This window comes from Eublepharis macularius, chromosome 8, assembly GCF_028583425.1.
Source record: "Eublepharis macularius isolate TG4126 chromosome 8, MPM_Emac_v1.0, whole genome shotgun sequence".
Classification (NCBI taxonomy): Eukaryota; Metazoa; Chordata; class Lepidosauria; order Squamata; family Eublepharidae; genus Eublepharis; species Eublepharis macularius.
This window is the reverse complement of record NC_072797.1, coordinates 12,125,016-12,147,701: the sequence shown is the minus strand read 5'-3', so window position 1 is coordinate 12,147,701 and position 22,686 is coordinate 12,125,016. Positions and strand designations below refer to the sequence as shown.

At 44.2% G+C, this 22,686-nt stretch overlaps 1 protein-coding gene across 1 annotated transcript in view; it reads left to right on the top strand.

Annotated features, from left to right (window-relative positions):
• SKOR2 (SKI family transcriptional corepressor 2) overlaps window positions 1-21,820 on the top strand; it is a 41,770-nt gene extending 19,950 nt beyond the window's left edge. Inside the window, exons 4-7 of the mRNA XM_054986642.1 lie at window positions 6,742-6,807; window positions 7,260-7,358; window positions 14,257-14,324; window positions 21,758-21,820. Of these exons, the coding sequence (XP_054842617.1) occupies window positions 6,742-6,807; window positions 7,260-7,358; window positions 14,257-14,324; window positions 21,758-21,820 (296 nt within the window). The remainder of the gene's footprint in view (window positions 1-6,741; window positions 6,808-7,259; window positions 7,359-14,256; window positions 14,325-21,757) is intronic.
• Window positions 21,821-22,686: the final 866 nt, after the last annotated feature.

Sequence of the window (22,686 nt, the reverse complement as noted above, 5' to 3'; positions counted from 1 at the left end):
ACAGGAGATGTAAGGCCGAGAATTAAGAAAAGGATTCATGTCAATGAAGTAAATCAATAATTGCAGGGATGGGACGATGCTTAGCACTAGAGGATAGGCTTGGCATGTAGGAGGCCCTGGTTTCGATCCCCATCCTCACCACCACCCCTCCCAAATTTTCCAAGGGGCTTCTCCATAGAGCTCCCCTGGTGCAATCACTACCCCAAATGAACAAACAACAATTGGCCGATTTCAATTGCTTTTCTTGGGGGTTATTTTTCAGGAGCCTGCAAAGAGTCACAGGAGTTCAGGGTGGGGGGATAACAATGTGAAAATCCCATCCCACCCTTCAAAATCTAGCATACTGGTTAAGTAGTTGGGATGTGAATTAGCATTCTGCTGGTTTGACTCCCTCTACTGCCACGAGCTCACCAGGTGGCCTTGAGTAAGCTACTCCTCTCAGCTCCAGCTCGCCAGCTGTAATAAAGCACTTGCTGTAGTGTGGTGTTTAAGTAGTTGGGCTGTAAATCAGCACTCTGCTGGTTCAAATCCCACAACTGCCATGAGCTCAGTAGGTGGCCTTGGGGAAGCCACTCCTCTCAGCCCCAGTTCCCCAGCTGGATTGTAGAGATAATGATAACACTGACTTTATTCACCGCTCTGAGTAGAGCACTAATCTGTGATATATAGGCAGAGTTATTATTATAAGGGAGCTGCTGTAGCATAGTGTTTCAGTGGTTGGGATGTGAAACAGCACTCTGTTGGTTCGACTTCCACTACTGCCATGAGCTCGGCTGATGGCCTTGAGCAAGCCACTCCTCTCAGCTGTATTGTAGAGATAATAATAGCATGGACTTTGGTCACTGCTCTGCCAAGAAGGGCAGTATATACTTGCAGTTATTATTATAAGGGAGCTGCAGTAGCATAGTGTTTTAGTGGTTGGGTTGTGAATCAGCACTCTGTTGGTTCGCGAACCCACTCCTCTCAACCCCAACTCCTCAGCTGTATTGTGGTAATAATAATGACACTAACTTTGTTCACCACTCTGAGTGGGGCACTGATCTGCCAAGAAGGGTGATATATACTTGCAGTTATTATTATAAGGGGGCAGTGATAGCATAGTGGTTAAGTGGTTGGGCTGTGAATCATCACTCTGCTGGTTCGACTCCCACTAAGGCCACAAGCTCAGCAGGTGGCTTTGGATAAGCCGCTTCTCTCTGTCTCAGCTCCCCAGCTGGATTGTAGGGATAATAAGAACACTAACTTTGTTCACCACTCTGATTGAGCACTAGATGAGCAGTATACAAATGAACTGTTGTTATTATTCTCTAAGGTCTTGTGGGCTTGAGTGAACTTATTTCTCCTTATCCCACTTCTTTTCTTAATCTAAGACCCAACAGCATTCAATATTCTGCCTTACTGACGCATGCTCAGACCTCATTAAGGGAGTTTTTAAAGAGATTTTTTGCCCCAGTTGCTTCATTTACAAATCATATTTTCAGTGCACATGAGTCTCCCCTGTGTATGTAGAAACCCCCTATGTTGTTTTGGGTGGTCCCAACATGCAGTTTTCATCATCTGCAGAGAGACCAGCCACTTTGTGAGTAAATATATTTATTTATGTTTTTTATAGTCTGCCTTTCTCACTGGCGCTCAAGGACTATTACATAAAGTAAGCTGGTACAGTCAATAGAGCTCTGCTCTGGATAGCCCAGGTGAGCCTGATCTTGTCAGATCTCAGAAGCTGAGCAGGGTCAGCCTTGGTTAGTACTTGGATGGAAGACTTCCAATGAAGACCAGGGCTGCAGAGGCAGGTAATGGCAAACCACCTCTGTTAGTCTGTTGGCATGAAAACCCCACCAGGAGTCACCATAAGTCAACTATGACTTGAGGGTACTCTCTACCACGACCACAATCAATAGAATGAGGATACATCTAATAATGTAATAGGACAGGGATTGCAAGAATCTGAAACAAGGCATAAGTATTGAACATGGCATGCTAAACCAGTCAAGAAATTGTATTATCTAAGTAAAAATACAGTGCAGTGAGAGCAAGATAAAAGCATGCAAGATAATACATAGAACAGTGAGATTCAAGTCCAATAGCACCTTAAAACCCAACAAAATGTCCAGGGAATAAGCGAGTGGACTCAAATCTTGTTTTTCTACTGCAGGACAACAAGGCTATCCACCTGAGAAAATATCCAGTAGTAGTATAGACCATCAGGGGTAGTGATAATTCAGCTTGAAGGTACTTTCTTCCATTATAGACCACAGTCTGGTTCTATCTATTGAAACATCTTTCTGAATCATTGTTATAATGCAGATCTGTTCTTTCCTAAAAAGTCCCTCCTAAATTGCTCCATTTTAAATAGTTTGTGAAAAGCCAAAAGCATAGGAGCCTCACTGACATTCTCAGATAGGGCATTTCTCAGGATAGGCAGCACTACAGAGAAAGGACATTTAAGGGCAGTTGTTGATCTTGCCCGTTTGCAAGGTGGCACCTGTAGAAGGCCTCATTCAGGTGAGCAAAGCTGGGGTGGTGGGGCCAAGGAGGAGAGGCAGCCCTGTAGATATGTGGTATAAAATGCTGTCAAGTCACAGCTGACTTACGGCAACCCTTCAAGAGACAAAAGACGAACAGAGGTGGTTTGATGTTGCCTGTCTCCGCGTAGCAACCCTGGACTTGCTCAGTGGTCTCCCATCCAAGTTCTAACCAGAGCCAACCCTGCTTTCCTTCCAACATCTGTCAAGATCCGGCAGGCCTGGACCATCCAGACGTAGTGATCTTTTTAAAAAGAACTTGACCAAACAATTGCTCTGGACAGTAACCTTGTACTTTTCACCTGACATCCTGGAATAAATTTTCTGCAGCCATGTTTCTGGGTATAATGCATATGCTGGCACAACTTTAGCTACATCTGGTTGCACAATCGTAATTGCGTTAATACAATGTTTATTGAGAAGAGAGGGCAGATGCTAAAATGTCACTATTGAATATGCTTCATGCGCAGTAAAACGATTTCGACAGGAGGCTGGATGTAAGAGCCCATTGATCTGTGAGAAACAGGAATAAACCTTGCACTGTAAACAGTCAGGAAAATCTACAAATCTGCCAGTCAGGTTTTACAAAGATCTTACTGTGGGACAATACTTTTCTGATCATACTGGTTTCTGTAATTATTTGTTTATTTATATCACATTCTTCCTTCTGCCCCTGCCTCCTGCCCCACAAACACCAGGGAGGTATATTCAGGGCTTTCCCACTTTATCTTCACATTAATCGTGTAGGATAGATTAGTCGGAAGGCCAAGCTATAGGCAGTGTTGAGGACCTGTGATCAGATTACTGAATGGCAAAAAGCCAAATAAAACTAGAAAGAGCTCTCTGATACGGGTCAGGGCTGGGTGCGTGCGTTAGTTCTTTCCCTCGGGGGTTTCCCTGATCCAAACTGATAGCCCAAACTCATCTGAACAAGGGTCAGACTGAAAGGTTTCCAACTTCCAGTGTGGGTTGGGTCCAATCTTGATTAGTACATTTCTGACTGCCTATTCCTAGTATCAGTTAAACATACTAGAAAGCCAGCATGAAGTAAGTGTTAACAGTAGTGGCTTCCAAAGTGGGTGGTACCATTGCAGGACAGGATTACCTAGGAGGTGCTTAGAGACAAGGGAGTGGTAGGGGGTGCAGGAGGTGGGCCCCTCCTAGCACGTTGTTCACTTATTTATGATTGACCATGCTGGAGCCTAGAGTGAAATAACAACAACAACAACAACAACAACAACAACAACAACAACAACAACAACAACAACAACAACAACATTCGTTTTATATACCGCCCTTCAGGACAACTTAATGCCCACTCAGAGCGGTTTACAAAGTATTTTATTATTGTCCCCACAACAAAACATCCTGTGAGGTGGGTGGGACTGAGAGAGCTCTGAAAGAGCTGTGGCTGACCCAAGGTCACCCAGCTGGCTTCAAGCGGAGGAGTGGGGAATCAAACCCGGCTCTCCAGATTAGAGTCCCGTGCTCTTAACCACTACACCAAACTGGCTCTCCTCACTTCAAGTTTTTGCTCTGCATGGTGCTGAAATCTAGTGGAATCTATTGGAATTTTTGGTAAACATGCTCTCAGAGCTCGAATCAGACCAATTTAGTTTAATTAAACTAACAAGGTTTTTATTGGATTTTAAATAAATATGCAATTAATTGTTACTGTTTTGAATTTTATTGAATTTTATTGTTATTATCTTCCTTAGTGGGTTGTTCAAACCGCTATTCTGAATAATGTTTTTTATGGGGTAGGGGGCTCTGGGGATGAGTTTATGGAACCAAGGAAGTGGTGACCTGAAGAAGTTTGGGAACCACTGGGTTAGAGTGTCAAGACTAGGATCTAGAAGACCCAGGTTCGAATTCCCACTTTGCCTTGGAGACTCTGCAGGTGACCATCACACACTCTCAAACTTACTAATTTACATGGTTGTGGTGAGGATAAAATGGAGAAGCGAGTAAGCCATTTTGAGTTCCCACCCAAAAGTCAATCAATCAATCAATATACTCATGGGTAGAATATGGAGAGGGCAGAAATTAATTGATTAAAATTCAAAAGAAAGAACTGCGAATCAAAATTTCTTGCAGCCCAGGACTGAGAAGATGGATTCACTTCCTAGTAATTTGTTTTATTTTTTTTTCTTTTTACTTTGGGAAAGTTGATACTCTGCTGTCCTATTATTAAAACACCAAACATAGCAATTTACATAACAAAATAGATACCAAAAAATCAAGTATTAACACAAATTAATCAAAATAAGCAATAACAACTAAAAGTCATTAAAATGCTACAACACAAAAATCAACAAGTAAAACAGCAGTCAATAAAGAGATAGCCTTCAATTTAACCAGAACCATTAAAGCAGACGAAAAAACTCACAAATCAAGGGATAAAACCATCAAATGGCCTCTGAAATAGAGGAGTCTTGAACAACTTCTGAAAGGACTATATAATATCTACCACATTTTATCTCTGTTTCAGACTGTTTGTGGGTCTGCCTCACATCCAGCCAAGTAGACATGTGCTCGGAGTTCCCTATTGAAACATAGGCTTAAATCCTATGAACAAATTCCATGCCACAGAGTGTGCCACCTCTTGTGTTAAGACTTCTAGCAAGATCAATTGTTTTCAAAGAGCCTTGTGCCAAAGAGATAGCAAGTGCCTCCACAGAGATTACCCACCACTCAGAGAATTCGTTCGCAGGATACAAGTCTCAGGCACGCAGGGGTCCAATTTGTAATGTTATGTTCAGGAGTCTGTTTTATGTTAGTGCCAGGAATGCAGTCTGGAAAAGTTCCAACCGAAGTTTTACTTGTGACTGAGAGCAGAACCACAAGTGACAAAAGGCACAGGTTGGACACTTGTCAGCTTCTCTCAAGTTTTGATGGGAAATGTAGGCAGCTTGGCAGAATGTTGGACAAGTGACAGTTGAAAAGTCCGTTGGACAGCAGTCGGAGAGCGAAGCTGCAAGACCAGGATGCCTACATTTCCCATCAAAACTTGAGGGAAGCTGACAAGTGTCCAATCTGTGCCTTTTGTCACTTGTGGTTCTGCTCTGAGTAACCTGGCTGGAGAATGTTGTGAAGGATTCTGTTAGGTTTTGTTGTATTCTTTTCTGGTTTCTGCTGAATAAAGTTACTTTCTGTGTTGATCAAAAGACACCCTCTGTTGATCCAGTTTGGTGTAGTGGTTAAGAGCAGCAGGATTCTAATCTGGAGAGCCGGGTTTGATTCCCCACTCCTCCGATTGAATCCAGCTGGGTGTCCTTGGGTCAGTCACAGCTCTCTCGGAGCTCTCTCAGCCCCACCCACCACACAGGGTGATTGTTGTGAGAATAATAATAACTGCTCTGAGTGGGTGTTAAGTTGTCCTGAAGGGGGGGAATGTAAATCGAATGTTGTTGTTGTTATCCCTGAATGACCACAGAATCTTACACAATTCAGATGAGGATTGTTTCCTCCTGGAAATTGAATTGCGATATAGAATTCCCAGGGCATGTCTTATTGACAGGACACAAAGTGGACTTTTAAGAATGTATCATGTATTTAGGCTATCGGGACTGCCAGCTAGAGGTTGGGAAATTCCTCAAGATGTGGAGGATGGAGCCTCGGAAGGTTCAGGTTTGGGGAGAGGAGGGCCTCAGTGGAGTATACAGCCCCCCCTCCAAAGCAGTCATTTTTTCCAGGGGAGCTGATCTCTGTTGTCTGGAGATCAATTGCAATTCTAGGAGTTCTCCAGGCCACACCTGGAGGCTCACAACTCCACCCTCAGTGGGTAGGGATTTGAACTCAGGCCCTGGCAGACCTAGTCTAACTGTATCCTAGACAGGAGCTCTTCTAAAATAAAAAAGACAACAGAGCAACATGAGCTTCTAAGAGCAAAGAACTGAGTTTAAGACTAGGTTTTGAGACTCACTAAAAAAAACTGGCTCTTCAACTTTTGTGTTTTTTGTAAGATGTCCCTTTGAAAAGTGAAGAAAATTATAATTTGTAAACCAAAACTTTTTTCAGAAGCCAGATCTCCAACTGAGTTTGAATGAACAAAGGCAGGCAGGGTAGGCTCCAATCTACACAGTAAAAACAATTTTCACTCTCCTCCCACCCGCCACCCTGCAGCCCTTCAATGAGGATACAAAAGGAAACTCAATATCTGATAAGAAGTAGTCTGGGGATAAATCAATAACTTTGTATTCCTCTCTTCATTAAGGCGAACCCATACAGGAAACCAATTCACCTCATTCTCTAAAAAAAGATGTTGAAAACATGGGCAAAGGTAAGGAGAAGGGGGAAATGTACATTTGATATGGAACGATAGCTATAGATCTATCGTTTCAAATGTTGCTTTTTGTTGTGCCAGAACGTAAAGACAATGGAGCATAATCTTTTTTTTTTATTATTCCTGACCATATTTTAAGCTTGACAAGTAACGTATGAATAATATATAGACCTTTTGTGTGGCTATAATTGAGATTAATGCATACATATCAATCAATACATGACACGGTCCTATAATATTTTAAAATAATATATTGCATTGATTTATATTCATGGATTTCTGCACAAAATCCATCCTAGGCCTGTGCAACGCATCCCACCATCGCCCACCCCTTATACGGCTACAAATATTTTGCCCTCACGATAATGAATTGCGCGGATAAGCACTCGCTCTCAAGATTTATTTCAGCCGATTAGACCAATGCCGTCTTTCTCTCCCTCTTGGTCTAGAAGAACTTCAGAAGGTCTTGTTTGAGCAAATAGATCTGCGAAGAAGGCTGGAACAGGAGTTCCAGGTCCTGAAAGGGACTGCGTCTTTCCCAGTTTTCAGTAAGGGAAACCTCTCTTATTACTTTCATCATTCTATGTCCAGTCATTCATTCGTTTGTTACATTTTTATCCTGCTTTTCAGACAAACATGGTTCCCAAAATAGCTCATAGGAATTAAAAAAATATAGCTGTATTAATTTATTTACTTCACTTAAACCCTACCTTTCTCCCCAACGGGAACCCAAACATGGTTTATATCATTCTCTCTCTTCTATTTTATCCTCATAACAACCCTTTGAGGTAGGGGATGCTAAGAGCATATGACGGAGCCCAAGGTCACCCAGCAAGCTTCCATGTCAGAGTGGGGATTCGAACCAGGTTCTCCCAGATCCTAGTCTGACACTCTAACCATTGAACACCACAGGAATCTTTTCCTCCAGCATATGATGTGAATGAACCCAAATGTCAGAAATGCCCCGTCCAGGTTGATGCCAGATATCCTGTCCGCGGTCTGGTGGTGGCAGCATAAACTTTGCTCCCAAATTATTGTTCTTATAAATTGCTGGGATTTATGTTAGCTTAAATTCAGGGATTGTTCCACTAAATCTGGTCCTGGAGAGTTTTCTTTCTCTTCTCTGCTAAATAGCTTATTGTGAATATGTTAGTTGCTTATAAGATTTTATATGTTTGACACTGCAGGCCAGATACTGACCTCTTGATTAAGGTATGACTAAGGGAAATTCTAGAGATTGCTAAAATGGATAAACTTACCAACAGACATAGCCTTTTTCAGTACAAAATGTTCCTTGGGGATATAATTATCAAGCACAGAGGAAGGGATGGAAGTAGTGGAAAGCAAGGATGAAGCAGGCTTTCTGTTGGGGCAGGATCTGGGCTAGATTGGTGGGATATGTGATTGCTCATGCCCTTGGCTGGCTTTAACAAAGGCAAATATATGACTCCTTTTCAGAAGTATTTGCTAGAACTACGGCTGATTCCGCACACGTTGGATAATGCACTTTCAATGCACATTATCAATCATTTAAGGTGGATTTTTTATTCCGCACACAAAAAAATCCGTTCGAAATGATCTATAAAGAGGATTGGAAGTGCATTATCCAACGTGTGCGGAATCACTCAACCCCAGGTCTCACAGATCAAAGAAATGTCCATTTCTGGTATAAATGGCCACCATTTAAAATGTCTACGTGGGAGAGACACTTTCATGCTGGAAGTGAACTTCCTGTTCATTGTCAAATGTGATGAAGAGACAACTGATGCAGAAGAGAAAGAATCTTTAATAATTGTCCAACATTGTCAAATGTGGTCATTGTACTCGAGGAGCAGGAAGTGGGTGTTGGATGGATCGGTGTTCAGACAACTGAGGATGTTCAGTGCATGTACAGGATCAGGTGGGGGAGAGGGGGAATGGGTGATTCTCACACATGATGATAGTAACAACAACAACATTCAATTTATAAACCACCCTTCAAGACAACTTAACATCCACTCAGAGCAGTTAACAAAGTGTGTTGTTATTATCCCCACAACAATCACCATGTGAGGTGGGTGAGGCTGAGAGAGCTCCGAGAAGCTGCGACTGACCCAAGGTCACCCAGCTGTCTTCAAGTGGAGGAGTGGGGAATCAAACCTGGTACTCCATATTAGAGTCCTGCCGCTCTTAACCACTACACCAAACTGGCTATGCTATGTCAGAAGAGCAGCAGTCGGATTGAATTTGTCCATTGTAGGAAAAATCACAGATACAACACTGAAGTCGAACCAGTTTTTTGCAGGATACACATCCATTGGTTAGAGGCCAAGAGGAAATGGTAACTAAAATCAGAGTGCATCACAATGCCATCAAAACTGATGTTTGGGTGTGACCTACTCACTGCCTTACCACAACATAGAGGAGATTACATTTGGCTTAACTGTCCTGAGGTTAATGAACTGAGCATGTTTGGATCAGGATTTGAATATTTCCATTCTGATTCCACGTGCTCTTCCATGCACAAACTTTTAATTGTAGTTAAAAGGTGGAGAGCTGTGTTGGTATGCAGGAGAAGGGGAAGATTTCAGTCCAGTAGCACCATAAACACCAAGAAGATTTCCAGAGTACAAGCTTTCAAGAATCAAACCCCTTTATCATTTGACGAAGGGAGCTTTGACTCTCAAAAGCTTTTATCCTGGAAATCTTGTTAGTCCTTAAGGGGCTATCGGACTTAAATGTAAACCATAACCATGGCATCCTGACATCTGTATTTTAGGATCTCCTGGAATTCTGGGAGACCTGCCATCATGATTTTGTGGCTTTACCCTGGCCTCATGGCGGGAGGAAAGCATTTGTAAAATTAAAAGCTGGCAGTCTGGGAGAAGCTGTGGCCAGAGGAAAAGCAACTGCTTCGTACACAGAAGGTCCCAGATTTGATATACAGCATCTCCCGTCAAAAGGAGTTGGTAACCAGCGATATGGAACCTGAGACCCTGGAGAGCCACTGCCAGTTACAGGAGACAATGCTGACTTTGATGGTCTGACTTGGAAGAAAGCAGCTTGAAATATTCAGCTCTAAATGTGATCAGCCTACAGCTTAGTAAGCATCTAGAAGCCCCTGGAGGGCACTGAACTTCCAAGAGAGGAGAAAACTCAGCTCACACCAAATGAGCACCCTCCAGGCAACCAATTAGTTTTATACTCACAACAACAATGGGAAGGACCCACAGCGAGGGTTGCACAGCCTCTGAATTTTACCTGTAAATTCAAGGGTTTATCTTCCTTTTCAGGATCATAACAAAATACAGAGAGCTCTGCTGTATCAAATAATAAGTCCATCCAATCCACCATCCTGTTTTTCACAGCTGCCAACCTTCAGAAAGCCCAAAGCTAGGCATGAAAGCCATCCTTTTCCCCTGCTGCTGCCACCACCCTCTGCTGTTCCCCAAAACTGGGGTTCAGAGGAACGAGTCATCCAAGCTTGGGGGTTCCAAACTAAAGTGAGCTGATGCTTCATTATTTGCCCCCAATATCGATTTTTTTATTGTCTGTAGCAGCTGCAGGATATTTCAGTCTGGAATCTGAAGGTCGTGAGGGAAGGATCACTTTCCCAGCAGAATGTGGGTCAAATGAGAAGAGTCCGTGGATGTCCCAGATCTTTTAAGTGTAAAATTTAGACATGCATGGGCCCAGATAATGGCCACCTGGGAAGGAGTGAGAAGGTTTAATTCTCCCACCTGTCATTTATTTTGCCTATTGAAACTGTCCTCCTTGTGCTGCTATTAGACCTAGAAAACAGGAAAGATCTTTGCAGGTCTTTTTCCTCTTGCTGGCAAATAGCAGCATTGGGGTGGGGGATGGGGAAAATTGATCATTTGCAAAGCAACACAAGGGAAAAGAATGGCAGGATTTGAATCCAGTGTTACTTTAGAGACCAAAAATGATTTTTGTAAGCTTTGGAGAGTCAGAGCTGCCTTCTTCAGACACCAAGGGGAAAGAGAAACTCCCCCTTCCTGTGCATACAAATAGGGGCCCTACACAGCTTCCTTTAGCATTTTTACAATTGCTGGGAGGATCCAATCATGAATCTTCCAAAGTCTCCTCTCTTTATCAATATCATTCCTTCCCTTCCATTCTTCTACCCTAACTGGAAAAAAGATCTGAGTATCTGTACCTGAATGTTCCCCATCCCATCCTGCATGGACACCATTTATATTTTCATTTCCCAGGGCCAAAACATGAGCCACATCTGCTCCCATCCTGGAATTGTTTTCTTCTATCTAAAATACTTGGATGACCCATCAAAATTAAAACTACAAATCTAAACATGAGCATTTAAGAAGCAAAGTTGACCTAAGAAGGGTTGCCAACTTCTAGGTGGGGCCTGAAGATCTTCCAGAATTATAAGCTGATCTCCAGACTACAAAGATCTGTTCCCCTGGTGAAAATGGCTGCTGTGGAGGGTGGACTGTATGGCATTATATCCCATGGATGTCGCTTCCTTCCCCAAACCCTACCCGGCCCAATCTCCTCCCCCAAATCTCCAGAAATTTCCCAACCCACAGTTCGCAACCCTAACCCCCAAGCAAACCCTCTGATTGCTTGGAAAGGAAGTTGGTTTCAAAGTGTGCTAGCTACCTACCAGGTAATGTTAATATGGCGGCCTGGAACTGTGCCATCCACATTTCCCCATGTATCCTTTTGCACCACAGTCAAATTTAATACCTGCCTCCCCGTCATGTAAATAAAGCTTGCAATGAAACCACACAAAATACAATCCAGATGCAATGAGCAGTCGTACCCTGCTGACCAAGGAAGTGGTAGCAGATTGGTTTGCCAGCTTGAAGAATGTGTGGTCTCCATGCACCGCAAAGCAGTGGTCAAGTCTGCTTCAGAGTCAAAACAGAAAACAAACACCAGACAATAAACACTGCGTGGCAGGTCTTCATGCTTACACTTGCACAGCATACATCATCTCTCTTCCTCCATTTTATTTGCCCAGCTAGCTTGCAGAGTCCTAGTTCAGAGGTATCCATAGCACCAGCTATGCATGCAGAAGGTGGCAGGTTTTAAGGGTGGCCAAATGATTTGAAAACACCTTCACCACCCTGAAAGTTATATACATTTTAATGTCCTGGAGCAAACTCTAAGGTTTTGCTTTTTAAAAATTCAGTGTGGCTTGAGAAATCTGCCTTTGAGGTAGGCTGGCCTGAGAGATGCAGCGACGAGCTTCCATGGTAGAATATGAATTTGAACCTGGCTTCCCACATCCTTGTCTGACACTCTGCTTTAAATATGTGCTCCTATGAGCTACTTGTGCTCCATGTTGTCTAATGTCAGTCCTAGAATTGCTTATGCTCTGGTTTCAACAGTCTTTTCAACTCTGTATTGGATTTTTGTTAATGTTGTCTTGTAAACTTGTATTTATTACCCCTATGGCATTGTTTATGGAAATATCCTTGATATTGACTGTACTAATCTCACACTGTGTAATCTACCTTGAGTCTCAGTGAGAAAGATGGACTATAAATGACCTTAACAACAACAACAATAACTACTGTACCTTGCTGAATTATAATCAATGAGTTCTGGTTCTGTGTTATTCACTGAGGGGGGGCAGGGAGTCCAGATTTGTACTAGATGGATGTTTTAAAAAGTGTGTTCTACAAAATACAAAATAAGTTATTGAATGGGGGGATGTCAGCCCCACCCCCAGCCAGAGTTGCCAACCTCTAGACTGGAGATCTCCCAGAATTACAATTGATCTCCAGTCGTCACAGGTCAGTTCCCCTGGAGAAAATAGCAGCTTCAGAGGGTGGACTTTATGAAGTTACATCCTCGCTGAGCTCCCGCCTTCCCCAAACTCCACCCTCCTCAGGCACACACCACCAAATCCACAAGAATGTGCCATGTAGGAGTTGGAAAGCCTCCCCCCCCCCCCCGAACTCACTGAAGCTCTGTTTGGGGGTCCAGAAAACTACAAAAGATGTTGTGGATCCGTCACCCAATCTTCTGTGAATTTTTGCTTCGAAAAGCAGACATACAGACTGATAAGGCCTGGGGCAGTGAGGAAGGACCCCACCCCACCATCATTTTCTCAATCAAAGCTTGCCTCCTGCCAAAGCAACTTTTTGCCCCAGTGGAGAAAAAAGACAGGCTCGGAAGAATGCCTGTCTTTTTCCCTCTGCCAGCAGCTCAAGAAGAGGGTGGGTTCAGTCAGGGAAATGGTGCAAGGGAAGACTTAGCACCTTGTTTCCCCAAAATCATAGCCCTGATGCATACCACTCCCCTTCAGATGCAGTATGAGGATAAATTACATGCTAGGGTCTGATAACAGCTCCTTAGCTTTTATTTTCCACAGGTGATAAGGCTGTGCTATAAGGAAATGTTTTAGAGTGATGTTTTCATAAAGGCATAAGTACTGTAGACTATTGCTGCAACTATGTTTCTGATAGGTACTTTCTGCATAGTTTTAATATGTCATGTTAAGTTGCTTATGTTTCGTTTCAGCTCTGTATCAGATTTCTTCTTGGTTTTTCACATTTCTGCAATCCTTACCCTTTTGCATTTTTAACTGAATATCCCAGCTGTTGATCATAATGACTTATACTGTGTAATCTACTTTGAGTCTCAGTGAGAAAGGCGGAAGATAAATAACCTAAATAAAAAATACAAATAAATATAGTCCAGCTTCGTTATTATAAAACTAGTAAGAGCGCTCGTTTTTTTTAAAAAGGGCTCTAGAAAATGGAGTGCAGGAACGCCAGGCTTTCCACTGCGGCGGCAGCCTCTGGACAGACGGGATTCCTCGCCTGGGCTTCCCACCGTGGTGGCACCTTCCAGAGTGACGGGCCACCTCACCTGGCTTCCCACCACAGCAGTGGCCTCTGGAGGCCATGTTGCCAACGACTCAGTTTTTATCCTAGTACTCCTGCACAGGCGCACTAGGATAAAAAATGAGTCGATGCCAATACGGCTTGCCTTTAGGATAGGCCTGCTTGTTTTTACTTGGCAGATTCTACCAAGTCTAACGGTGCAATCCTATGAAAAGTTACTCCAGTTTAAAGCAAAGGATTTCAGTGGGCTCAGATTGGAGTAGCTGTGCATAGAAGTGCACTGTAAAACGCTAATGGCTTAAATTGCCCTTGCAACCTTGCCAAGTAGGGCCAAGAGGGCAGCTTCAGCGTTTCGCTTTGTATTTCAAGTCATCCAGCTATGACTTCACTTTGCAGCCTCTGCATTCATCATGTTGCTATTTTGAATTACAAAATTTCTCCATCAGTGGAAAAATTCCCGCAGGGACATAAATAGACTTTAACACCAATGAAGAGAACTGAAATGGATTGCATTCAGAATAAAGAACAGCACCCTTTTTAAAGAGGAATATCTGTTTGTCAGTTTGTTCTGCCAGTTCTCGTTAAACGATTCTTAATGGAGCTTCTTTTCTTTCTCTTCCCTGCATAGATAACTTTCAAGATCAGATGAAGCGGGAGCTAGCCTACAGAGAAGAAATGGTTCAGCAATTACAAATTGTAAGAGATCCTTCTCTACTCCAAGTACAAACTATGTTTTTTCTTTTAAAAAATAATTGAATTCTCAACTTTCCTTAAATAAATTGGCATATTGGCTAATATAGACTGGGGGTCCGAGCTGACCCTAGCAAGCTGCCTTATAGAGAGTAGCATCTTTTGTCCAGTGTTGTTGACTCTGATTGGCAGATGCTCTCTGGAGTTTCAGGCAGATAAAAGGCTTTTCCCATTATTGTTTTCTGGAGATGCCAGAGATGAACCAGAGACCATCTGCATGCCAAGCATTTCTTTTATTACATTTTATCTTGCCCTTCTACTGTGGAGAGCAGGATGTCATATAAGGTTGTAACGCCCTGCCCCTCATTTTATGCTTACAACTCTGTGAGATAGGTTGTATCCACCACTGAGCTATGGCCTCTCCCATGCTAGGTGAAGATATGCACTGGTGCAAACTGTAATAACTCTGGGTCTGCTAAGGTTCCCCTCTATAGCAGAAGATCTTCCCTGGCAATTTGAACTTCCCACCACTGCTCCTTCAGACAGTGAGATAAAAACAAAATTAAATCATTGCCGGTGAAACCCAGAAGTGATGTCATGCTGCTGTAGAAATTGCCAGAAACTCTATGGTTTTACTATAAAGTTTCCAGTAATTCCTAGAGCAATGTGATGTCACTTCCAGTTTCTCCTGGAAGTGACGCCATCTCATGTCCCTGCCCCCCAATTCCCCACTCCACTGTCAGCTGCCATTGGCTGGCAACCCTAGGATCTACAGACTATCAGAATGCATAATGCAGAACTTTAATATGAAAAGCAACTAGCAGTGCAATCCTAAGCAGAGTTACACCCTACTAAACCCATTGAGTTCAATAGATTTTAGAAGGCTGTAACTCTGCTCAGGATTTCACTGTGAAAAATCTTGTACAGATGTGAGTCTTGTTCTAGCACGATCGTGTGATTTTAGGGCAAGTCCACAAATTACTAGTTCTCCGAGGCTATTAAACATCGAAGAATGTGTCTAGATTATAAATTCTGTCTCCACACAACCTAACAGTTAAATTGTCCCCAGTCCTCATCCTGTGCTTTTGGGGGGCTATGGACATCGGGATTCCAGCATTTTGTGTTAATTCTCACATGTTTTGGGTTTGGTGCTGGGCTGTCAGTTTGGCTGGGAATGTAGGAAAGGTGCTAGCCCTTGTAGCCAGCAGCAGCTCCATCTGCAGACGTCAGCTGTTAAAATCTTCGCCTGGGCCGTTTCCAGACGGCTTACCTGCCTCCGGAACGTCGCGCCATGTTGCAGGGAAAACGCAAAACTCGTGCGAGAAAACGCGATATTTCGTGTTTTCCCCGCAAGATGGCACGACGTTCCGGAGGCAGGTAAGCCGTCTGGAAACGGCCCTGATAATTTCTGCAAATAGTGCTGTGGCTTGTGGCCCAAAAGCAAGCCAGCTGGCAACCTGGAATGTAATGTCTGGCAAGATCAGGGCTGCTGTTGCATTGAAGCATCATGAGATACCCTGATGTAACTGTATTCTTCCAAACGGATTGCGGGAATGTTCTTCTGCCATCTTCTCAGTCTCCAAGCGCCCTCTTCTGTTCCTGCCATATAACTACACCCTCCAGCATCCTAAGCAAGGTGGTAGTGGACGCTCGCAATTAAAAAGATACTCGGTCGATCAGTTTCATTTGCAGCTTCTGTGCGCTGTGAACTTGTAAAGATTCTTTGCTATGATTTCCTGAGTGACTTCCTTGGATTTCCCAATAACTGGGAAATCGGCACGGCAGTTTTCTTTTCTCATCCTTTGACACAGGAAATGATCTTCTAAAGCAAAGCTTCCACTGTGAACAGGGTTGCCAAACGGCCAGGAGAAAAATGTCCTGTCCCTTTAAGAGAGGTTTACTGGGATGCTATTTGCCAGGGGATTTTATTGACACCCATGCCAAGAGAAATACCCATGAAGCTGCCTTGTCCTGAATCTACTTAGTCCGGCAGCAGCTCTCCAGGGTCTCAGGTGGAGGACTTTTAGATCACCTATTGCCTGATCCCTTTAGCTGGTGATGCTAGGGCTTGGAACTGGGACCTTCTGCAGGCCAAGAAGATGCTCTGTCTCCGGGGGAAATTCCCAGCAAACTGGACTCCAGGCTATATATGCTTATGATACAGAAAGGTAGCCATGGGCCCCTCCAATCAGTCGACCCTCTTGTACATATTCTCTTGCAATGTCCTTGTGTGTTTCAGTTTAGGCTAAAATGGATTGTGCCAGGGCTTTTTTTCAGCAGGAACGCGGGGGAACGGAGTTCCGGAACCTCTTGAAAATGGTCACATGGCCAGTGGCCCCGCCCACTGATCTCCAGACGGAGGGGAGTTTAGGGCAACCTAAACTCCCCTCTGTCTGGAGATCAGGGGGTGGGGCCACCAGCCATGTGACCATTTTCTCCGAGGGCAACCCACTGAGTTCCACCACCTCTTTCCCCAGAAAAAAGCCCTGGATTGTGCCATGCCTTGATAAATGGACTATGTTCCCTCTAGTGACCTCAGAGCAAAAGGTTCAGTTCCTCTTAGAGGATTCTGATCTTAAACTTACTTATTTAGTTGCTTGATTTCTAGCGGCTGCAGAGAAGTTTCGAAGGGAGGCGTTTTTAGATATGGGCTCTATTTAAGTTTTCCAGTTTTATTGTTAAAGACATTGGTCTAAGAACAGGGGAATGAAAAAGAAATGAAAGATACAGAAATGTTAGTGATGGCAGTTCTGTTCATTGCCTTATGACTCCATTGTTCACACACACACACAATGTATGTACATATAAGAACGTAAGAACCATGCTGGGATCAGAAATACTGCAGATCAATATGGCTACCCACCTGAAACTATCGCAAGAATATTACAAATTCCTGAAATTAAAAACAAATTAAGATTCAAGCTGTCTCTTACTCATTTCATTTTAGGTGAGTAGCACAGCAGAATTTGAGTCCAGTGGCACCTTAGAGATCAACAAGATTTTCAGAGTGCAAGCTTTCAGGAGTCAGAGCTCCCTTCTTCAGGTGTCTGAATGTGTCAGGTATCTGAAGAAGGGAGCTCTGCTTCTCCAAAGAGAACTCTCTGAAAGCCTTGTTGGTCTCTAAGGTGCCATTGGACTCAAATCATGCCGTTCTTAATTATTTAGTGAGCTAGGATACTAAATCTTGCCCCATTTCATGTGTGAGAATTCTTGAAGGACCACTTTCATCACTATGAACTCACCAGGCACTGTAGTAATTTGGTGAGACCCTGCATTGCGTCACATCACCTTAGTAGTTTTGATGGGTGGTAACTAGGGGTGTGCAAGCCAAAAATTTTCGGCTATAGCCGAAAGTAGAAAGCCGAAAGAAGATTCTCTATCGTTAAAGCCGAAAGCCGAAACAAGAATCTCTTTCGGCTTTCGACTTTCGGGATTCTTTCGGCATTATTTCGGCATTCTTTCGGCTTTTTTCTATGGGAAAATGCCTCCGTCTTCCAGGACGCCTGGAGGAGGCATTTTCCCACCGAATAAGCCCAAAATTGGTGGGGACCTTCCTCTAACCCTTCTCTAACAACCACCCAAGTTTCAGACAGATTGGACTTTGGGGGGCCATGTTATGGCCCCCCAAAGCAGGTCCCCCCATCCTCCCATAAGAAAGAGAAGGAGCAGCATATTGTTAGCATGCTGCTGCTCATCTTTCTTCATTATTTCCTATGGGGAAAAAATGAAGAGGCAGGCTTCCTTTGCCAGGGGTGGCATTTTGCATGCAAAATGCCCCCTCACCCTCAGGGGCCCTTCTCCCACCCCTCCTCCTACCCCCCACCAAGGCTCAGCCTGCTCCCACTTGGGGGGGGCCATTTCATGGCCTCCCCAAGTAGGTGCTCTAATCTCTACCACTGACAGCTGGGGGAGGCTTGTGTTGCCAGGGGTGGCATTTTGCATGCAAAATGCCCCCAAGCCCTCAGGGGCCCTTCTCCCACCCTTCCCCCCACCCCCCACCCAGGCTCAGACTGCTCCCACTTGGGGGGGCCATTTCATGGCCTCCCCAAGTAGGTCCTCTCAGCCCCTAAAGTCCACCCCTTACAGCCCCACACAAACCCAATTCCCCCCCAGCTGCCACACACAGACCCAAATCCCCACATTAGCCCCTCACAGACCCAAATCCACCCCCACCTGCCCCACACCCATAACCCCAGGAACAGGCTGGCAAAGGCCAGCCCTCTCCCTTTGTTCCCTATGCTGGGAACTTCTAAACTCTCTTTCCCTGGGCAATTCTGCACAGCCCAGGGGTGCCACAATGGTGGGCACACTTCTGAGTGCCAGCTGGTCCCTGTGAAAGAGCACCTGAACCACAGACACCCTCCCTCAAATTCCCCCACCACCTACAGAGATGGCTGGCCAGCCAGCCCCATTGTTCCCTATGATGGGAACCAACTGCACAACAAAGAATAAAACAAGAACAACACAAAATAAAGTTTTAAAAAAATTATTTTCTCCCTTCCAAAGTACAAGTAGGCAAAGCATTATGACACATTACACCAGCAGTCCCCCACACAGAAAAATTAAAACAAAACTCACTTAACATCAGAGAATCACAAAACACGATTCCTGTCAAAAACACTATTTCTTGAACAGCTTTAGGTTACACAGCAGGGGGGAACACCAAAGGGCATGGCAGCACTATCTTACACAAAAATAACACAACTCACTTAACATCAGAGAATCACAAAAGCACAATTCCTGTCAAAAACACTTTATTTCTTGAACAGCTTTAGGCTACACAGCAGGGGGGGAACACCAAAGGGCATGGAAGCAGTATCTTACACAAAAATAACACAACTCACTTCACATTAAAGAATCACCCCAAAAAATTGCTGTCAAAAGCACTTTATTTCTGTAACTGCTTTAGGTTACACAGTAGGAAGGCACCACAGAGAAGGAAAGCAGTGTACTACACAAAAATAACACAACTCACTTCACATCAGAGAATCACACAAACACAATTGCTGTCAAAAACGGTGAAGTGGGTTGTATTATTTTTTGTAGTACATTGCTATCATGTCCTGTTGTGCCCTCCTACTGTGTAACCTAAAGCTGTTCAAGAAATAAAGTGTTTTTGCCAGGAATTGTGTTTTTGTGATTCTCTGATGTTAAGTGAGTTGTGTTATTTTTTTGTAAGATAGTGCTGCCATGCCCTTTGGTGTTCCCCCCTGCTGTGTAACCTAAAGCTGTTCAAGAAATAAAGTGTTTTTGACAGGAATTGTGCTTTGTGATTCTCTGATGTTAAGTGAGTTTTGTTTTAATTTTTCTGTGTGGGGGACTGCTGGTGTAATGTGTCATAATGCTTTGCCTACTTGTACTTTGGAAGGGAGAAAATAATTTTTTTAAACTTTATTTTGTGTTGTTGTTGTTTTATTCTTTGTTGTGCAGTTGGTTCCCATCATAGGGAACAATGGGGCTGGCTGGCCAGCCATCTCTGTAGGTGGTGGGGGAATTTGAGGGAGGGTGTCTGTGGTTCAGGTGCTCTTTCACAGGGACCAGCTGGCACTCAGAAGTGTGCCCACCATTGTGGCACCCCTGGGCTGTGCAGAATTGCCCAGGGAAAGAGAGTTTAGAAGTTCCCAGCATAGGGAACAAAGGGAGAGGGCTGGCCTTTGCCAGCCTGTTCCTGGGGTTATGGGTGTGGGGCAGGTGGGGGTGGATTTGGGTCTGTGAGGGGCTAATGTGGGGATTTGGGTCTGTGTGTGGCAGCTGGGGGGGAATTGGGTTTGTGTGGGGCTGTAAGGGGTGGACTTTAGGGGCTGAGAGGACCTACTTGGGGAGGCCATGAAATGCCCCCCCTAAGTGGGAGCAGTCTGAGCCTTGGTGGGGGGTGGGAGGAAGGGTGGGAGAAGGGCCCCAGAGGGCTGGGGGGCATTTTGCATGCAAAATGCCACCCCTGGCAAGACAAGCCTTCCCCAGCTGTCAGTGGTAGAGAAAAGAGCACCTACTTGGGGAGGCCATGAAATGGCCCCCCCAAGTGGGAGCAGTCTGAGCCTGGGTGGGGGGTGGGGGGAAGGGTGGGAGAAGGGCCCCTGAGGGCTTGGGGGCATTTTGCATGCAAAATGCCACCCCTGGCAACACAAGCCTCCCCCAGCTGTCAGTGGTAGAGATTAGAGCACCTACTTGGGGAGGCCATGAAATGGCCCCCCAAGTGGGAGCAGGCTGAGCCTTGGTGGGGGGTAGGAGGAGGGGTGGGAGAAGGGCCCCTGAGGGTGAGGGGGCATTTTGCATGCAAAATGCCACCCCTGGCAAAGGAAGCCTGCCTCTTCATTTTTTTCCCCATAGGAAATAATGAAGAAAGATGAGCAGCAGCATGCTAACAATATGCTGCTCCTTCGCTTTCTTATGGGAGGATGGGGGGACCTGCTTTGGGGGGCCATAACATGGCCCCCCCAAAGTCCAATCTGTCTGAAACTTGGGTGGTTGTTAGAGAAGGGTTAGAGGAAGGTCCCCACCAATTTTGGGCTTATTCGGTGGGAAAATGCCTCCCCCAGACGTCCGGGAAGACGGAGGCATTTTCCCATTGAAAAGCCGAAAGAAAGCCGAAAGAATCCCGAAACGTTTCGGCTTTTTTCTTTCGGCTACCCGAAACGTTTCGGCATTCCCCGAAACGTTTCGGCATTCCCCGAAAGAAGCCGAAACACTTTTGTTTCGGCATTCTTTCGGCATTCTGAATGCCGAAACGCACATCCCTAGTGGTAACATACAACAGGACCATTTTTGTGGCAGTACCAAGATGATAGAACACCCTCTTCCACAAAGCACAGTTAGCATCTTCCTTTGCCACCTTTATTAGGGCAGCAAAAATCCCTCAGTTCTGCCAGGATTTTTGGTTTTGTTTAAAACTGGCTCCCTTAGGGGACTGATTTAAATCCCCACCACTGAGCTTGGGGTAATTTATTATTGTGTTTTGTTTTTATTGTTGTTTAGATAATGATCTTATATTTTTGTAAGCCCCTTCGAGGGTGCTTTGTGCCAAGGAGAGATGTTTTAATACACTAAATAAATAAGTAAATACTGTTATGAAGTGAGTGGGACAACCAAAGAAATCTTCCATCAGCTTGGACATCACCACCAATAGGTTCGTATCCAAGACTTCAAAAGCAACAGCGTTTGCAGGACTTGGCATGAAAACTTACATGTTACAACTCAATAATAATAATATTTGATTTATATACCACCCTTCAGGACAACCTAATGCCCACTCAGAGCAGTTTACAAAGCGAGTTATTATTATCCTCACGACAATCACCCTGTGAGGTGGGTGGGGCTGAGAGAGCTCTGAGAGAGCTGTGACTGACCCAAGGTGCAAGGCAGATTCCATCTACCTGGCCTGTCTTCTGTGCAGAGTTTTGTCTCAGATAACTCTCACAGTGGCTTTCTCTCTGTCTTTTTAGATCCCCTATGCAGCAAGCTTGATCCGGAAAGAAAAACTCGGTACACATCTCAGCAAAAGCTAAAAGGTAAAAGAGTGTGAATGACTGGGAAATGGACCACATCATTGCTGATGCTTTACCACCACTTCAGAGATTAAATTCACAATATGAGTTTGAATTAAATTTCTGGGGAGTCACTCTCTTTCCATCTAAGCTTCCTCACAGGGTTATTGTGAGGATAAAATGGAGGGGAGAGCCATGGATGCCACCCTGTGCTGCTTTGAGGTTAGGCAGGATAGATGTTCATTCATTCATTCATTCATTCATTCATAATCTGCCTTTTTCACTGAGACTCAAGGTGTAAGTCAATACAATCAAAGGCTGGGACATTGAATAAACATTCAATAAAGAATACAATAAGGCAATGACTGCAGAAATTTGAAATCAAGCAAAAATCTGATACAAAAACATAAGCAAGTTGACACGACATACTGCACAATGCAGAACTATCCAGTAGGAGCATACTTACAGCAACAGACAGTATACAGCACTATAGTTTGATAAATGGGTGGCTTTTTAAAAAAAATAGACAAATTCCCAGAAGATGAAGTCATTGTTTTTAGTCGAAATGTAATGCCGGAGGAGAGTTTTGCAGATACCATGGACAGCCAAAAAGACGTAAGTGGATTCTAGGTCACATCAAGCCTGAATTCTCCCTAGAAGCTAAAATGATGAAACGGAAGCTATCATTCTTTAGTCACATCAAGAGAAGATTCTCTGGAAAAGTCAATAATGCTGGAAAAAGTGGAAGGCAGTAGGAAAAGAGGAAGACCTAAAATGAGACGGCTGGACTCAATAAAAGAAGCCACGGCCTCCAGTTTGCAAGATCTGAGCCAGTCTGTTAATGACAGGATGTTTTGGAGGTCTTTCATTCATAGGGTCGCCATAGG